This window comes from Synchiropus splendidus, chromosome 9 (assembly GCF_027744825.2).
Source record: "Synchiropus splendidus isolate RoL2022-P1 chromosome 9, RoL_Sspl_1.0, whole genome shotgun sequence".
In the NCBI taxonomy this organism is placed as follows: Eukaryota; Metazoa; Chordata; class Actinopteri; order Syngnathiformes; family Callionymidae; genus Synchiropus; species Synchiropus splendidus.
The window spans coordinates 22687141-22701548 of NC_071342.1; the positions used below are offsets into that span (position 1 = coordinate 22687141).

At 47.2% G+C, this 14408-nt stretch overlaps 1 protein-coding gene across 1 annotated transcript; it reads left to right on the top strand.

Moving 5' to 3' along the window:
* Positions 1-3142: 3142 nt before the first annotated feature.
* Positions 3143-14315, top strand: cdh1 (cadherin 1, type 1, E-cadherin (epithelial)). The gene is made up of 18 exons (XM_053875573.1): positions 3143-3493; positions 4520-4628; positions 6587-6669; positions 7832-8446; positions 8979-9119; positions 9188-9343; positions 9569-9713; positions 9857-10029; positions 10115-10243; positions 11001-11186; positions 11259-11503; positions 11593-11735; positions 11820-11911; positions 12042-12174; positions 12986-13204; positions 13267-13397; positions 13461-13604; positions 13680-14315. Exons 1-18 carry the CDS (start codon positions 3443-3445, stop codon positions 13890-13892), a joined length of 3108 nt encoding a protein of 1035 aa, XP_053731548.1. The 5' UTR covers positions 3143-3442; the 3' UTR covers positions 13893-14315.
* Positions 14316-14408: the final 93 nt, after the last annotated feature.

Sequence of the window (14408 nt, forward strand, 5' to 3'; positions counted from 1 at the left end):
TGAAACCAGGAACCGTGTAAATGAGCGCTGGGTGTCCGGAGGGGGGCGAAGGTCGGTCGCAGCAGTAGATGAGACCTTGGCAATGGAAGAGCGTCTGGAATGTTGCGTATCAACTTTTGGTTTGAGGGGGAGGGGTGCGGGAGCTTTGCGGGAACTTTGCTTTTCCTGATAACAGCGCCGTGGGACACAGTCGAAGCAGTCGGTTCGTCCTACCTCTGAGATCAGGAATGATGCGGAAGTGTGTGACAACAGCGGAGGCTGACTGTTGTTGAGCACAGCAGCAGAAATGATTCACTACAAAAAGTAGTAACAGAAAATGCAGAGCCATCAAACAAGCTAGAGACCAATGGTCAGAGAGACGGTAAAGTATTTTTGGTTGTTCATCCAGAGACAATGTGAAGGGAGGTGAAGGCGAGAGTGCAGGCAGAGCGACCAGTTAAGAGGAGGCGTTTGGAAAACTATGAAAGACAAAAAACAACAGTATCATCATGTCAACATCTACAACAACACATTGTCTCTCCCCTCACCAAAGACTCCGCCTGCCTGGATTCTTCTCAAACATGTGATCCAAGTCAACACCAAAACCTTCAACCGTCTGATGAGCGTCGTAATCTGAGCTGGTGAGCTTCCAGTCATCACGTCTTCCTCTCATCCTCCCGCATTAACCTTCCCAGCCGCTAAGTGCTGGTCACTGTAATTGACCGGTCCTCCTCCGAGGTCCGAGGAATGAGAGGAGGACGAGATAACATCTCATCCCACAGGAAGTCGCCGTGGCTGACTCACTTTCTTGGGTCCACACGTTCCACCAGCGAGGAGGAACAAGGAGTCGGGATTCAGAGGTCGGGACTGGAAACCCCCGTCATGTTTTCGCAGCCGTGTTCATGGTGGAGCACCACAGTACAGCTAAACACGTGTGGATACTTCTGCGGTCCTTTCCAGCACCTCCACTATACTATGATAACCAGCAGTGCCACTACGACAACTCTAGATTTGAAACAAACTCTTGCTGCTTCTTGCAGTTATACATTTTCGACTTCTACACTGCCCCTAAAACAACTGCTGCTGCCACCACTGTGAGCCTGTTTCCCCTACTTCTAAAGTACTGCTGCCCCAACTTCATCACAACAACATCGTGTTGCTTCTGCCTCTAGTGATACTTCTGCTTCAGCCTCGACTTCTGGTTGACTGGTGAATTTCAGAGGGCGAACAGAGCCAGCCCGTATCAGGTCCAGCTCAGTACCAGAGTGGTCACATGACTCCAGCGTGACTGCTGCTGTCTGTGAATTCAAGAACGGAAAAGAAATGAAATCCACTCTGAACCTTCTCGGTGGATATTCCTGTTCCAAATTGAGCTTGAGGGAAATTCTGGAGGAGTCCTCATGTTGACCCCTGACCTGTAGGTGTAACATTGCATTAAGCGCACAGCAACAACAGCAGTTTGTTTTAGGTTTGCTCAGAGGACAACAAAGCTCAGTCAGCTGACCACGGACCATCACGCAGAGCTTTTCTCTCACCAATGAATTATTGATGGAACATCAGCGTGGAAAATGACCTCAAGAGCACTTTACGTCAGTACTGACCTGTTGGAATGTTCAACAACATGTTTGGACCTGAGCTGGCAACAGACCTGCCTCACGCTGAGGACGTCCATCAGCGCTTGGTCTCAGCAGCGTGATGGTCTCACTCCTGCCTGGGCGCTTCACGCACCGCCTTCTCCTTTGTTGCCTTCTTCTGTCCAAAGCGAGAAGTGTCCTGTGACTGTTGTTTTCTCCTTATGGCTGACCAAGTGTCTCTTTTCCATCACGGACATGTCAGGAAGCTCCTGCTGGCTTCTGTGGAGATCTTTACAGATTGAAGCTTCACGGCGTAATTTGAGTACAGCGTACATAAAGTACTCACACAGTAAGCTGACAAAGGAGTGAGGATGGAAAATTCTACTTTAGAATGTCAGACCTTAATCCAAGAGAAACAGCTCCTGATGTTATGGAGAGGAGGAGCTAACTGTTCGCATCAGATGCACTACACTCATCCCATGTTTAACGTGTAAATGAAGTGACCTTGTTTGAACTGCGACAGGACCTGCTTTGTTCTGCTGCGAGCTCTCTGTTATTGACCCATGATCATCCCTGGTCGGAACCAGAGACGGTAGAGGACGACTCCTTCTACGTGTATTGTCTTGCCTTTGAACTATGAGTTCAGGTTGTTCGAGTGTTTTCCAAAGATGGTGTGTATTTTCAAGCTTCTTTACTGACTTTAAAGACACGAATAAATATGTTGTTCTTTGAGGCAAAATTCTGCAGAAGTGGAATTTATAAAACACACTTTTTCATTCTCACTCTTCTTCAAAAGTGAAGTAAATGTATCTTTTCCTCAACAGTGGCCTCTAGGTTTTCAGCAAAAGTACGTAATATGAGATTATCACAACATAACTGAGTACATTCATTTAATCAACATTTACTTTTATATTTCAAACTCTTGCTAACATGCTATACATTACATCACACTGAGCATCGTTAGAATAGTTATGTCACAAAGAGAGAAAAAAATCATCATCATCATCAGAATCTAAAATTTTGTTTTATTTTTATTTATTTTTTTACCTCTATGTTTCATATATATATATATATATATATATATATATATAATATATATATATATATATATATATATATATATATATATATATATATATATATATATATATATATATATATTGGAAAAAAACGATATTTGATAATTATGACAATTTGTGCACTGTATATAAAATTAAATCAATTAAACTGACACTTTGTTGCTGTGAACCTGATCAATTACAGACAGCGTGTCGTCTTTCAATTAAAAACCAGTAACAAATAATGACGTGAAAGTGTTGTATTAATGTGATATTCAAGACAGATCGCTGTCACATGACGGTTTTCAGGCCACTACATGGTGCCCAAAACAGCATAAGGTCAGGTTTTTCTGGCTGGCCTCAGTGTACTGCTGCATTTTCTCCATCTGTGCTCGATACTTCTTTATAACATGTTTCAGTTTCCGTGATTCAACGTCGGGGATAGTTGCGCTCGGAAAGAGAACTGTGTAGGAAGTGAGAGTAGTAGCGAGTGGGAGGGGGCGCGCGTTAGTGTCAGTCAGACGCAGACGAGACAGTCGAAGCTGGACCAGTCAAAGGTGCCGGGCAGCACTTCTGAGCTCCGCTCTCGGTCCCGGGCGGCCAGGTGAGTCACTCTGACCCGCCGCTTTCTGCCTCTCGGGCGCGCCACTCCGCCCAACACGGAAGCCGCGCACCTGTGTGCTGACGTCACTGAGCCAGAGAACCTGCTCGAGCTCGCCCCGCTGAAGCCTCTCAGTTTCTGGACGCTCCCGCTGGAGTCGAGGACGCCGAGTGTCGCTCAGGATTCTACCGACTTTTTATTGGACCGTGTTCGGACACGCAACCAGCCAGATGGGGGCCGCTCGGGTCGCGGTTTGGGGGGCTTTAATCGTCTTGTTTCAGGTGAGATATGAACTTTGACTTTCGTTTTTTTTTTTTTTTTGTTTTTTTACCCTCCTCACTTGCCGTCACGTTTCACCGCACAGTTGTGAACTTAAACACGCCAGTTCATTCCCGACAATGTGATTTATTTTTCATTAAATAGGGTTAAAGCTAATTTCGACTAGCTAAGATGGTGGACGCTCGCGAGCCGACAGGTTGGCTAAGTTCCCTGCTCTCTTGGTCCCTCGTATTTTCCTACGAAACTAGCTTTTTAGTTCGAATAAAGTACCTTAATTGTATTTTAGTACGTTTTTTTGATGAACACAGACTTGTTTCAGCCGTGGGAACCGGCTATGCTACTGCGGGCCTCGCCCTTCTGTGCCGTTGATGACGTCACAAACAGGTTGCATCGACGCCATCGGTTTGTCGTGTCAATATCGATACCTCACTCTTTCATTAAATGTACGTCCTTTGTTCTTCACTTTAAAAAGTATCAGGGCCCAAACCTGTATTTTCAACTTGTTTAATGTAATGTAAGTAATAACAAGCATTGCTCCAACTTTCCTCCTCACTTAAACTACTTCTGCTGTATTTACACGGCACTTCTCATTACAAAGTATTCCACTCTCAACTCTCTTGTATTTCATTAGTTCTGATGGCTTGGCCCAGTTGAGGTTTGCTGTTGCTATGTGTACGTCTTTGTTCATTAATGTGCCTTTAATGTCCTTATAATTTGCCTTTGATGTCTTTTGCTGCCGTGACTGTTGCTGTTGTGACACACGGAATTTCCCCGACTGTGGCTCACATAAAGAGGACCTAATCTAATCCAACTGAAAGTTGACAGTATCCACACAAACACGACTGATGAACGTGGCCAACACTGCGCCGTAAAGGCAGAGTGGAGCCATCTCACGGAACTAACCAAAGCCCATGTACACTTGTTTTGTCTCAAAGACGCACTCCATTTTAGTTGCTGCGGCGACCCCTGCCTTGAAGTGCTGGAAGACTAAAGTTCGCCATCATAATGGAGCGCTTGTGTGTTTTCAGGTCTCGGTTTCTGCCGAAGAGCCACAGTGTCAACCTGGATTTCATTCGGATGTGTTGACTTTCAAGGTGACCAGGAGACACTTGATGCCTCGCACTCCGCTGGGCAAAGGTAAGATCAACCCAGGAAGTGAGTCATTGCCTTAATGCTCACAGTGAAACGGCGGATGGTTTCAGGCTCCACGGGATCTTGACTGGGAGTTATCAACAGAGAGTTAATCATTAATAATTGAAAGAAGACTGATGGTTGGGTTTGTGGATTCTTCAGAAGAGAAACGGCTTGTCTTGTGTTTTAAGATTGAGGGTGAAGTGCTTTCAAGAAAAGCTTCAGTGGCTGCAGATTGCCTTCCCCAGATTAGCAGAACTCATTGTTCAAACATGTTGCCCAAACAAGCTCAGGTCTCAACTTGCACCCTGGTGAACCTTTTAAAAAGCTCTCACCTCCAGAGCACAATAATGTCCCCGAGCCTGTTCTGCAAGCTGCCGTTTGCATGGGGCCCGAGTCCTCGTTCAAAACAAAACCTGGTGAACCTCTGCATTTTATCTGTTTGTCCCCATGAAGCTCTTCACCTCATTCTAATAGAAACAAAACTATATATGATCTGTTTTAATGAACCCTTTCATTTGTTTACTGCTCTCCTCCAATAAATCTTTCCCTGTGTAACTTTCTTGGTTAGTTGAAAATGTGACCATTAGCCCTTCAAAATTCTATAAATGGTCGCCTTTTTTAGTTGAAGGTTTAAATCTAATAAAGGGGAGCTGCTTTTCGTCGAGTGCTCCTGCCACAATCATACTGCATGATGAGCATTCCTCATGTTTGAAATGTATGGGCCATCTTCTGGCGTCCAGAAGTCTTGGTGAATATTTAATCAATATTTATTTTAATCCCACAACAACAACAACACCACCACTGTTTCATCTCAACTTGATTTGTAGCACAGCTACTACTGTCCTTTAGCCCTACAGATGGCCGTGAACTGTGAATACATGCATGTTATTCGTGTCAAAGTGATCTCATCACAGCAAAATAGTTTCGTCTTAAAAACACTTGGTCAAAGTACCATATCATGTACACGTCATTTCTCATTAACAATTGCTGTTCTTGATATGGATCAGTTTCTTCCTCTGTGCGTCACTCGTCTACACTGTTCATGACTCTTCATCGCAGTTGCACAATAAATTAGATTGTCTTGCTACAGAGTAGTTGAGCAACATTTCTGTCTGTGTTATGACCTACTTGCTGATAATGCGCTGGAAGGTCTTCGATCCCTTCTCACTTGACATCTTCTGATCCTCACAAATGGACTTGGTTCCACTGGTTACTGCACACTGACTGTTGTGCTGCATGATGAAAGAATGTTCTTCTGTGTTGAAGGAGATGCAGACGACTTGTTGGGCAGAGCGTTATTTGTTATCTAGGCTTTGTTTTTGTCAAATCTTGAGTGTCTGATTTGAAACCTGGTTACTTCACACCTGTGCTTTGGTATGTTCTGTGGCTTTCTGCCGGAAGTTAAGCAGTCAGAGTCTTGACTTTCACTTCGGTGATGAGCTTTTTGATGTAAAGTTAGACAGTTGGATGTTATGATACTGCCACTGTGTCACATGTGGTGTATTGCCTGCTCGACCTCTAAACTGGTGATGTGAGGTCACGAATAGGCTGATGTTGAAATATGAACAAGCATCAGATGCTGAAACCACAAAAACACAGAGGTAATAATCACCAGTTGGCAGCGTAGTTGGACTTGTGAGGTACGGAGCCGCTTGCTGGAGAAACATGTCCCATCTCTACCGCTGCTTCATGAGATGTTTTGACCGTTTTGCCATATTTGTGTATATATATATATATATATATATATATATATGTATATATATATATTTATATATATTTGTGGTATCTAATTAATGCAAGGATTTAAGCTCCAGTGTGACTATATACGAATCCAACCCTGAATGAAAGTAAAGCTGTGTGCTGAGACTTGCTCTTTGGTTGAGCTGACGATTCTTCAGATGACTTGTTCCCTTGACTCTCTTGTGTTGGTTTGATGGATCTCTATTTTCTTCTAATTCCAGTCAACTTGACCACCTGCTCTGACCGCTTGCCCCTGTACTTTTCTGACAACAGTCGTTTCACCGTTAGGAATGGCGTTTTGGAGGTGAGTCTCATGAGTCAAACTTCATATCATTTACGGGTTGAAATGTAACCACTGCTTTTTTTTCCCACCATGAAGCCAATTCACTGTTGCAGTCTGCCGAGGCCTTCACATGCTATATAGCAGGGGTGCGCATTAAGCCAGTTGACGTAGTTGGTAGATGGCGGAAGACCAGATTGATCGGTCTGTTTCAGTGTTTCCAAAATAACTGAGTTCATCCGTATGTTACTGCGGTGCTCGGCATGTGTGGTGCCATCACTCTTGCAGCCCAGTCAACCAAGCACAGTGGTTGATCAGTGAACAAGGGAATTGACAGACAAACAAGCCTTATGTCGCCAAGATCGAGCCTCATCGCATCAGACCTATGAAATCAAAAGTGTTCATTCATATTTCAGCACTGAAATCTGCTGTTTTTGCCCATGAGCATGACACTGGCCAGCTCCCCGTAACTCTGCCTCCAGAGACCAGCTATATTTTAGGCCAGTGGTTCTTAACCACACCACCTCTTAGAGCACCGCTATAAGTTATTTTGTTTTACACCATGAGGGCCACGAGACCCTCAGTTTTAATCCATTTGACACACATGGTGGCAGTAGTGAGTCACTGAATTGACTTGATAGCTGCAAATCTGTGATAGTTACCAACTATGGAGAAGAAAGTGATGGCGCCCCCCACAGTAAAAATGGTTCAAATGGTTCAAAAAGTGGACTCCCGCTTCAGTGAAAAAGAAAAATCTGGATGAATATGGAGTCTTGCAGTCCAACAATTGTGATCATGGACCCTCCCGTTTTGAAAGGGTTATGTGAAGAAATTTATATATATAACACATTCCCCTTTTGTTTTATTATTTGGCATAAATTGCTTTGGTTTAATTATGTTTCATCTGACATTTTCAGTATTTTTTAGCAGTCTGAAAATGCTTTGCATATTCTGTCTCAGCCACCAAATTGTAGCCATGTTTTTCTAAACTTGCTGCAGAGAAAGAATCACAACCAAGCACAATATAGAATCATCTATGTAGTTAAAATTGTTTTGCGTAGCTAGGTAGATCATTGTAACTTGTTCCTTTAGAAGTTGCTCTCAAACTGAAAAAGTCTGCCAATCCATGCTGTAAAGTATCGCTGAAGAAGGAGATCTAACCCGACAGTGTCTCTCTCACCATCAGGTCAAACGACCAGTCACCCTCCATGGGGGACATTTCAAATTCTACATCCACACTTGGGTCAAAAACGGTCACAAGGTGACTGCTCTTGTCAACATAACGCTCCAAGGACATCACCACCACCACCAACAACAAAGTGATGACCAACCAAGTGGTCTCCAAGGTAACGGTGATTATGGTTATGGCGGTCGACACAGACGTTACCATGGCGACAGCCAGTTGGACCGAGAGCATCACCATGGAGGTCACCACAGACGCCACCGTGGTGACGGCCAGTGGAATGGACACCATCACGATGGAGGTCGCCATGGAGGGCACCACAGAAGTTACCATGATGACGACCAGTTGAACGGCGAGCATCACCGTGGACATCGCCATGGAGGTCACCACAGACATCACCATGACGACGACCAGTTAAACGGAGAGCATCGCCATGGACGTCGCCACAGAGGTCACCACAGACGCCACCATGGTGACGGCCAGTGGAACGGAGGGCATCACCATGGAGTTCACCACAGACGTAACCAGAGCGACGAACAGCAGAATGTACAGCATCATCGCAGAGATGATGAGAAACATCGTCTCCAAACTGATGTGGATCATAGTAATGAAACACAGGTATTGACTTTTTGTGAAATGATTTTGGGGGGTGGGTGGGTTTAGGGGGTAAGGGCATTGATGGTTTGAATTTTGATGGTTTTAATATGATAGTTGGAAAAGCCCGGAGAGAAATTGCCTCTGGTCTTCACTTATGACTGACCAGACGCTGCCCCCTAGCTGTCAATGGAACGGTGTCTAGTCATGCATATACCTGTACAGTATCTGCTCCTCCGCGTGTGTGTACTTTAACATGTCGAAGCAGAAATCATTCCAGCAGTAGTTTTAAAGCAAGTCAACATTCCCAGTGACCTTTTTTTGCATTCTGTGTCCTTTAACCTTTATCTGAATTGAGTTCACCTTTTTTTCCTCCACACATTCACAGATGAAATTACTGAGGCGTCCTTCTGGCGTTCTTCACAATTGATGACGAACACCATCTTTTTCTTTTTCTTTTTTTTTTTTTTGCTCATACAAAATCTGTGTACGCACTAACAGGTGTGTACAGGTCTAGTACATGTCTCTTTACCTCGGTCATATTTGTGTCCTCCAGAGTTCAGGTGCTCCTGATGTGCCAGTTCTTTATTTCCCCAAGTCCACCCGAGGCCTGAGCCGGAGGAAGAGAGACTGGGTCATCCCGGACCTGAGTGTTGTGGAGAACGACCGTGGACCGTACCCACTTAAAGTGTCTCAGGTAAGAGGACATTTTGTCTTTCGGCTGCTTCTCAGGTTGGAGATGCTTCACCCTCCGTCTCTGTGCAGATCCGGTCCAATGCAGACCTGGTGAAGAAAATCTTTTACAGCATCACAGGCCCGGGAGCTGATCAGGACCCAGTGGGCCTCTTCACCATTGACAGAAATTCGGGGACCTTGTACCTCACTCAGCCTCTGGACAGAGAAAAATGTCCTCGGTATACGGTGAGACAAGTCTATCTAATTTATTTCGGCTAAATGTCTGTGCTTGGTTTTGACTGATAATCTGCTCTGGAGCATACAGCAGTACTGACTGAAAGTCTCATGCTGGTTAGCCCACGAGGAACATCAACACATAATAGCAACTATATGGAGCTTCCTTACGGTCCTGCGTGCTGGAAGACTTTGAGTCTGTTTACTGGTGATGAAACTCAATCCTCTGTCCTGCAGTTCCAAGCACACGCGGTTGCAGAGGGTTCAGGAACGGCTGAGGAGCCAATGGACATTATAGTCAACGTCATCGACCAGAACGACAACAAGCCAGTCTTCAGCCAAGACACCTACCTGGGCGAGGTGGCTGAGGCGTCGCCTAAAGGTGTGTGGAATGTTTACTCGGTTGGTTGATGCTACACCACAGCTTGCTATTTTTATTCCTGTGCTGGAGGAGCAACGCTGTGCTCTGTAGACTGCTTCTTGAATGAAGATGATGAAGGTGTCCTGCCACTGCTCTCTGTCTAGAATTCGAGGTGATCAAGGTGGTGGCCACAGACCTGGATCAGGAAAACACAGACAACTCTGACATCCGCTACAGTATCATCAGTCAAGAACCACAGATGCCCTCTGCATCCATGTTTGTCATCAACCCCGTCAACGGAGCCATCCGGGTCAATGCTGGTGGCCTCGACCGAGAGGTGACACTCAACATGAAGTCTGATCTGCTCCTCTGTGAAGCTGTGTGTTTGACACCTGGCTGGACGTAATTCTCTCCTTCCACAGAAATATCCCAAGTACACGCTGGAGGTTCTTGCGGCCGACATGGTCGGCGAGGGCTTGTCTGGGAAGACGAAGGTCATCCTCACTGTCACGGACAGCAATGACAACGCTCCAGAATTCACTGAGAGCTTGGTGAGTCCTGCCAACCGCCGCTCCTGGGTTCAGATGAATGAGTGAGGCAAACACACCGACTTACTCAGTCGCACTCTGGCGACTTCCTATAGGTCTATTTCCTGAGGACCAGGTCAAAATAGATGTCCAGATAGCAATTCAAGTCATTAATAAACTTCCATGATCATTCTAAAAAACATGACACCACCGCCACAGAAGTCACGGTTAACCTGGTCAGTCTATGGAAATATGTCTGAGAGTCTTGTTTACGTATACAGTGTTCCCTTGCTTATCGTAGGGTTTACATGCGATTGTTGAAACTCCATAATGGAAGGAGGTAGCGGTTGTCTCTCCGTGTTTTTCTCCCCGTGTCCAAGACGTCTGTCCTCCCTACATCTGTCTCCAGACGTCTCCATGTGTCCTGCTGATGGACTCAGTTGAGATCTTGTCCTGTCCAGTGACTCCCAATGACAGCCTCAGTGTCTCTGACTCCTCTCCAGCATCATGCCAGTGACCACTACACTCCACTCTTGCCATTACTCTGCCGTAGTTGTCTAGAAGTTTAGGTTCTGCTCCCACAATAGATTGGCTTTAACTAATAAAGAGCTTCTGAAAGACTTTCAGAAAAAGCTGATGCTGGAAAAAAAAGTAAACCTAGTTTCATGAAAGCAGCTCCACTATGTAAAATAGTTGGGCGAATCAAAAGGTCAAAAGTCAGGTCAGATCCTGTTGTTGATGCACTCGACCTGTTGCTCACGCTCCTCTCTCGTTCCTCCAGTACAAAGCATCTGTGCCTGAAAACAAAGTTGACGCCATACTGGTCACGATGGCTGTGACTGACGGTGATGAGCCTCACTCCGCTGCCTGGAACGCCAAATTCAAGATCGTGGCCGGGGATCCTGACCAACTGTTCTCTGTGCGGACGGGCATCAACAAGCACGAAGGCATCCTCAGCACGGCCAAGGTGGGAGAGACGCGGGTCTTCCTGGCGTCGGTGAGCCGAGCTCTGTGAGCGCCAACCGTTGTGTCTCTTCAGAGTTTAGACTTCGAGAAGCAAGGCAAGCATACTCTGCTGGTGGCCGTGGAGAACGAAGTCCCGTTTGCTGTTCCGCTGAAGACGGCTACCGCCACCGTGGAGGTCACCGTGATGGACGTCAACGAGGCGCCGATCTTTGACCCCGCGCAGAAGCTTGTGTCTAAACGGGAGGACCTGGCAGTGGACTCTGATGTGGTGCAGTACCTGGCCTCTGATCCCGACCGCGAGCGCAAGCAGACCGTCATGTAAGATCCAACCCTTGCTATTGAATCGGTTCAGCTGTGATGCAAGCCCTGGTCCTCGACTGAGAAGATCCTCACCCATCTCCGTTTAGGTACAAGATCCTCAGCGACCCAGCTGGCTGGCTGAACGTGGGCAAAGATACGGGCCTGATCACAGTGAAGAGTAAGATGGACCGCGAGTCTCACTTCGTCAAGGACAACAAATACACGGCTTTGATCGGAGCCTATGACAACGGTGAGTTAGCCAGAGTCGCCCTCAGTGCTGGCTCTAGCTGGGCCACGAGTCATGCTCAGCTCTGTGCTCTCCCTCTCTGTGCAGATGAGGTCCCTGCCACAGGAACTGGAACTCTGATGATCCAGCTAGAGGACGTCAACGACAACGCACCCACCATCGTGGAGCGAACCTTCAGGGTGCGTCTCACGCCTCTCAGGATGAAGTATTCATAGTGAACGTGCTTGTCTGCTTGACAGTACAGTGTTTTGCTTCAGGGCCCTTCACTGGCTGAAAGCTTGACCCGTTTTTATGCTCCTCTGTCTTCAGGTGTGCAACAAGAAAACGGTGCCACAGCTGCTGTCGGTCACGGACAAAGATGGGCCCGGCTTTGCTGCTCCCTACAGTGTGTCCCTGCAGGGGGCGTCCAGGAGCAACTGGACCGCCAGGATGAACGACAGCAGTACGTACAAGTCCGTGATGGAACCTTAGATGCAACAATTGTTTTACTACTGATTAATCCCTCATAAAGTAACTTGGTTATGTCACATTTGAGGTTGTGTTTTTGAAACAAAAACCTAGGAACAAACTTGAGCCCTGTGGGGTCCAGCCTTGACCTTTCCATGTTTGTCTCAAACCCATTGGACGGAAAAGCACATGCAAAAAGCAACACATCGGAGTATAAAAACAAAACAAAGTGATATTTTGCATTTTTATATAACAAAAATGTAGAAAATATGCCCCATTATCATTATTATTTTACCTGTTTTTCACCGAGTAGCAGTAGCTGCACTTATGTGGCAGCTGTGACTCGCTTCTCCGCGCTCCGTTGCGCTGGAGGAGCATTTTGTTTTAGAGAAAGCACAACATCAGAGCTGTTTCTTCCTGGACCAAAGAGAATCATTTACAAAAGTAACAATCTGTCATAAGTGTCATTGAACTTGACCTATCACATTAACAAAAGAGTCCCATCGTTTTGAGTCTGCACTTGAGTCACATTTGCGAGGCTCCTCCCCCCACTTTGTTTAACCAGTCATTTGTGCGTGTTGGTTGTTCCGTGTGCTGAAACCGCACATGACGTCATGCCCAAGGAGGCAGTCGAAGAAAGCAAATGTTCATATTTGACATCCGGACAGTGGCAACAGCAGTGATGCACAGTGATCTGGTTTGAAATAGCAGAGTGTTAGATGACTGTCACTGGTGGTTATCCAAGTGTAACGTGCGTCACTGGTCAGATGATGAACCCGCATCGACACCGTCGTCTCTCCTTCTAGAAACTGGCATCATTGTGAACCTGGCGACGGAGCTGCCTCAGGACTTCTACACCCTGGTGCTGCGTGTGGCTGACAACCAAGGCCTGGAGCAGGACAGCACCGTCCAGGCCGAGGTGTGCGACTGTTCCGGAGACGAGGTTCAATGCAAAGACCCCAGGGTCGCCGCCGCTGGCCTCCCCATGATCCTGGGCATCCTGGGAGGAATCCTGCTGCTGCTGAGTGAGTTGGAGGCGTGCGGCGGTCACCACTGAGCCCGTCTTGAGCCCCGTCTGTGTCTCCAGTGCTGCTGCTCCTGCTGCTGCTGTTCGCCCGCCGAGGTCGGAGAGAGAAGAAAGAGCCGCTGCTGCAGGACGACGACGTCCGAGACAACATCTACTACTACGACGAGGAGGGCGGCGGCGAGGACGACCAGGTAGGGCGCCCCTGCTGCCAGGTGACTTGGTGACAGGACAGGTCTTAAGCTCTTCCTCTGCAGGACTACGATCTGGGCGTCCTCCACCAAGGCCTCGACAACAGACCCGGCGTGTTCAGGGACGACGTGGTGCCCAACTTCATGCCGGCGCCCAAGTACCGGCAGCGCCCAGCCAACCCAGACGAGATCGGCAACTTCATCGACGATGTAAGGGGCCGTGTGTTTGACTGTCGCAGTCGCTTTGACGGTCACCCGTGAGCTAAACCTCCTGCTGTTCCTCAGAACCTGAAGGCAGCCGACAATGACCCAACAGCGCCCCCCTATGACTCCCTGCTGGTGTTCGACTATGAGGGCGGGGGCTCAGACGCTGGAAGTCTGTCCTCCCTGAACTCTGACAGCAGCGGGGACCAGGACTACGACTGCCTCAACGACTGGGGGCCGCGGTTCAAGAAGCTGGCCGACATGTACGGAGGGGAGGATGACGACATGCTGTAGGCATGAACGAGTGGACGAACATGTGAAGACGCTAGAGGCTGAGAGCGGCATGGACTGTTGCCGTGTCAGCACCTTTGCTGCAGCAAAAAGCCAAAGTTTGTTTTTATGTCTCTGCGCTTGCTCGCCTCACCAGCGGCTGGTGAAGCGGGTCAACATTAGAGTGTGATTTTCTCTTGGGGAGCAAGTTCTTGCTACGCGAGTCGACGCTGCAGCCCCGGCGACCACCTGCTGGGCAACACAAAGACTTCCGCCGAGTCCAGGGGCACAGTCTCCCGACTGGACCGTGCTTCAATATGTTAGTACGACTGCTTCACTTTCCTGCTTGTTTTCATGAAATCACCTATGACTGGATGAAATGAGTCTTTTTTTTTTACTTGTCACTGTTTTTGCTGTTTTTTATAAAGTTATCTTATTCAAACAAGACCCTGTCTGTGGCTCTCACTCTGCCTTTTTCCTGGCTACTCACACGGCTCACTGCAGCTGTGCATCCCAGACTCACGACCAAGGCTGATGGAA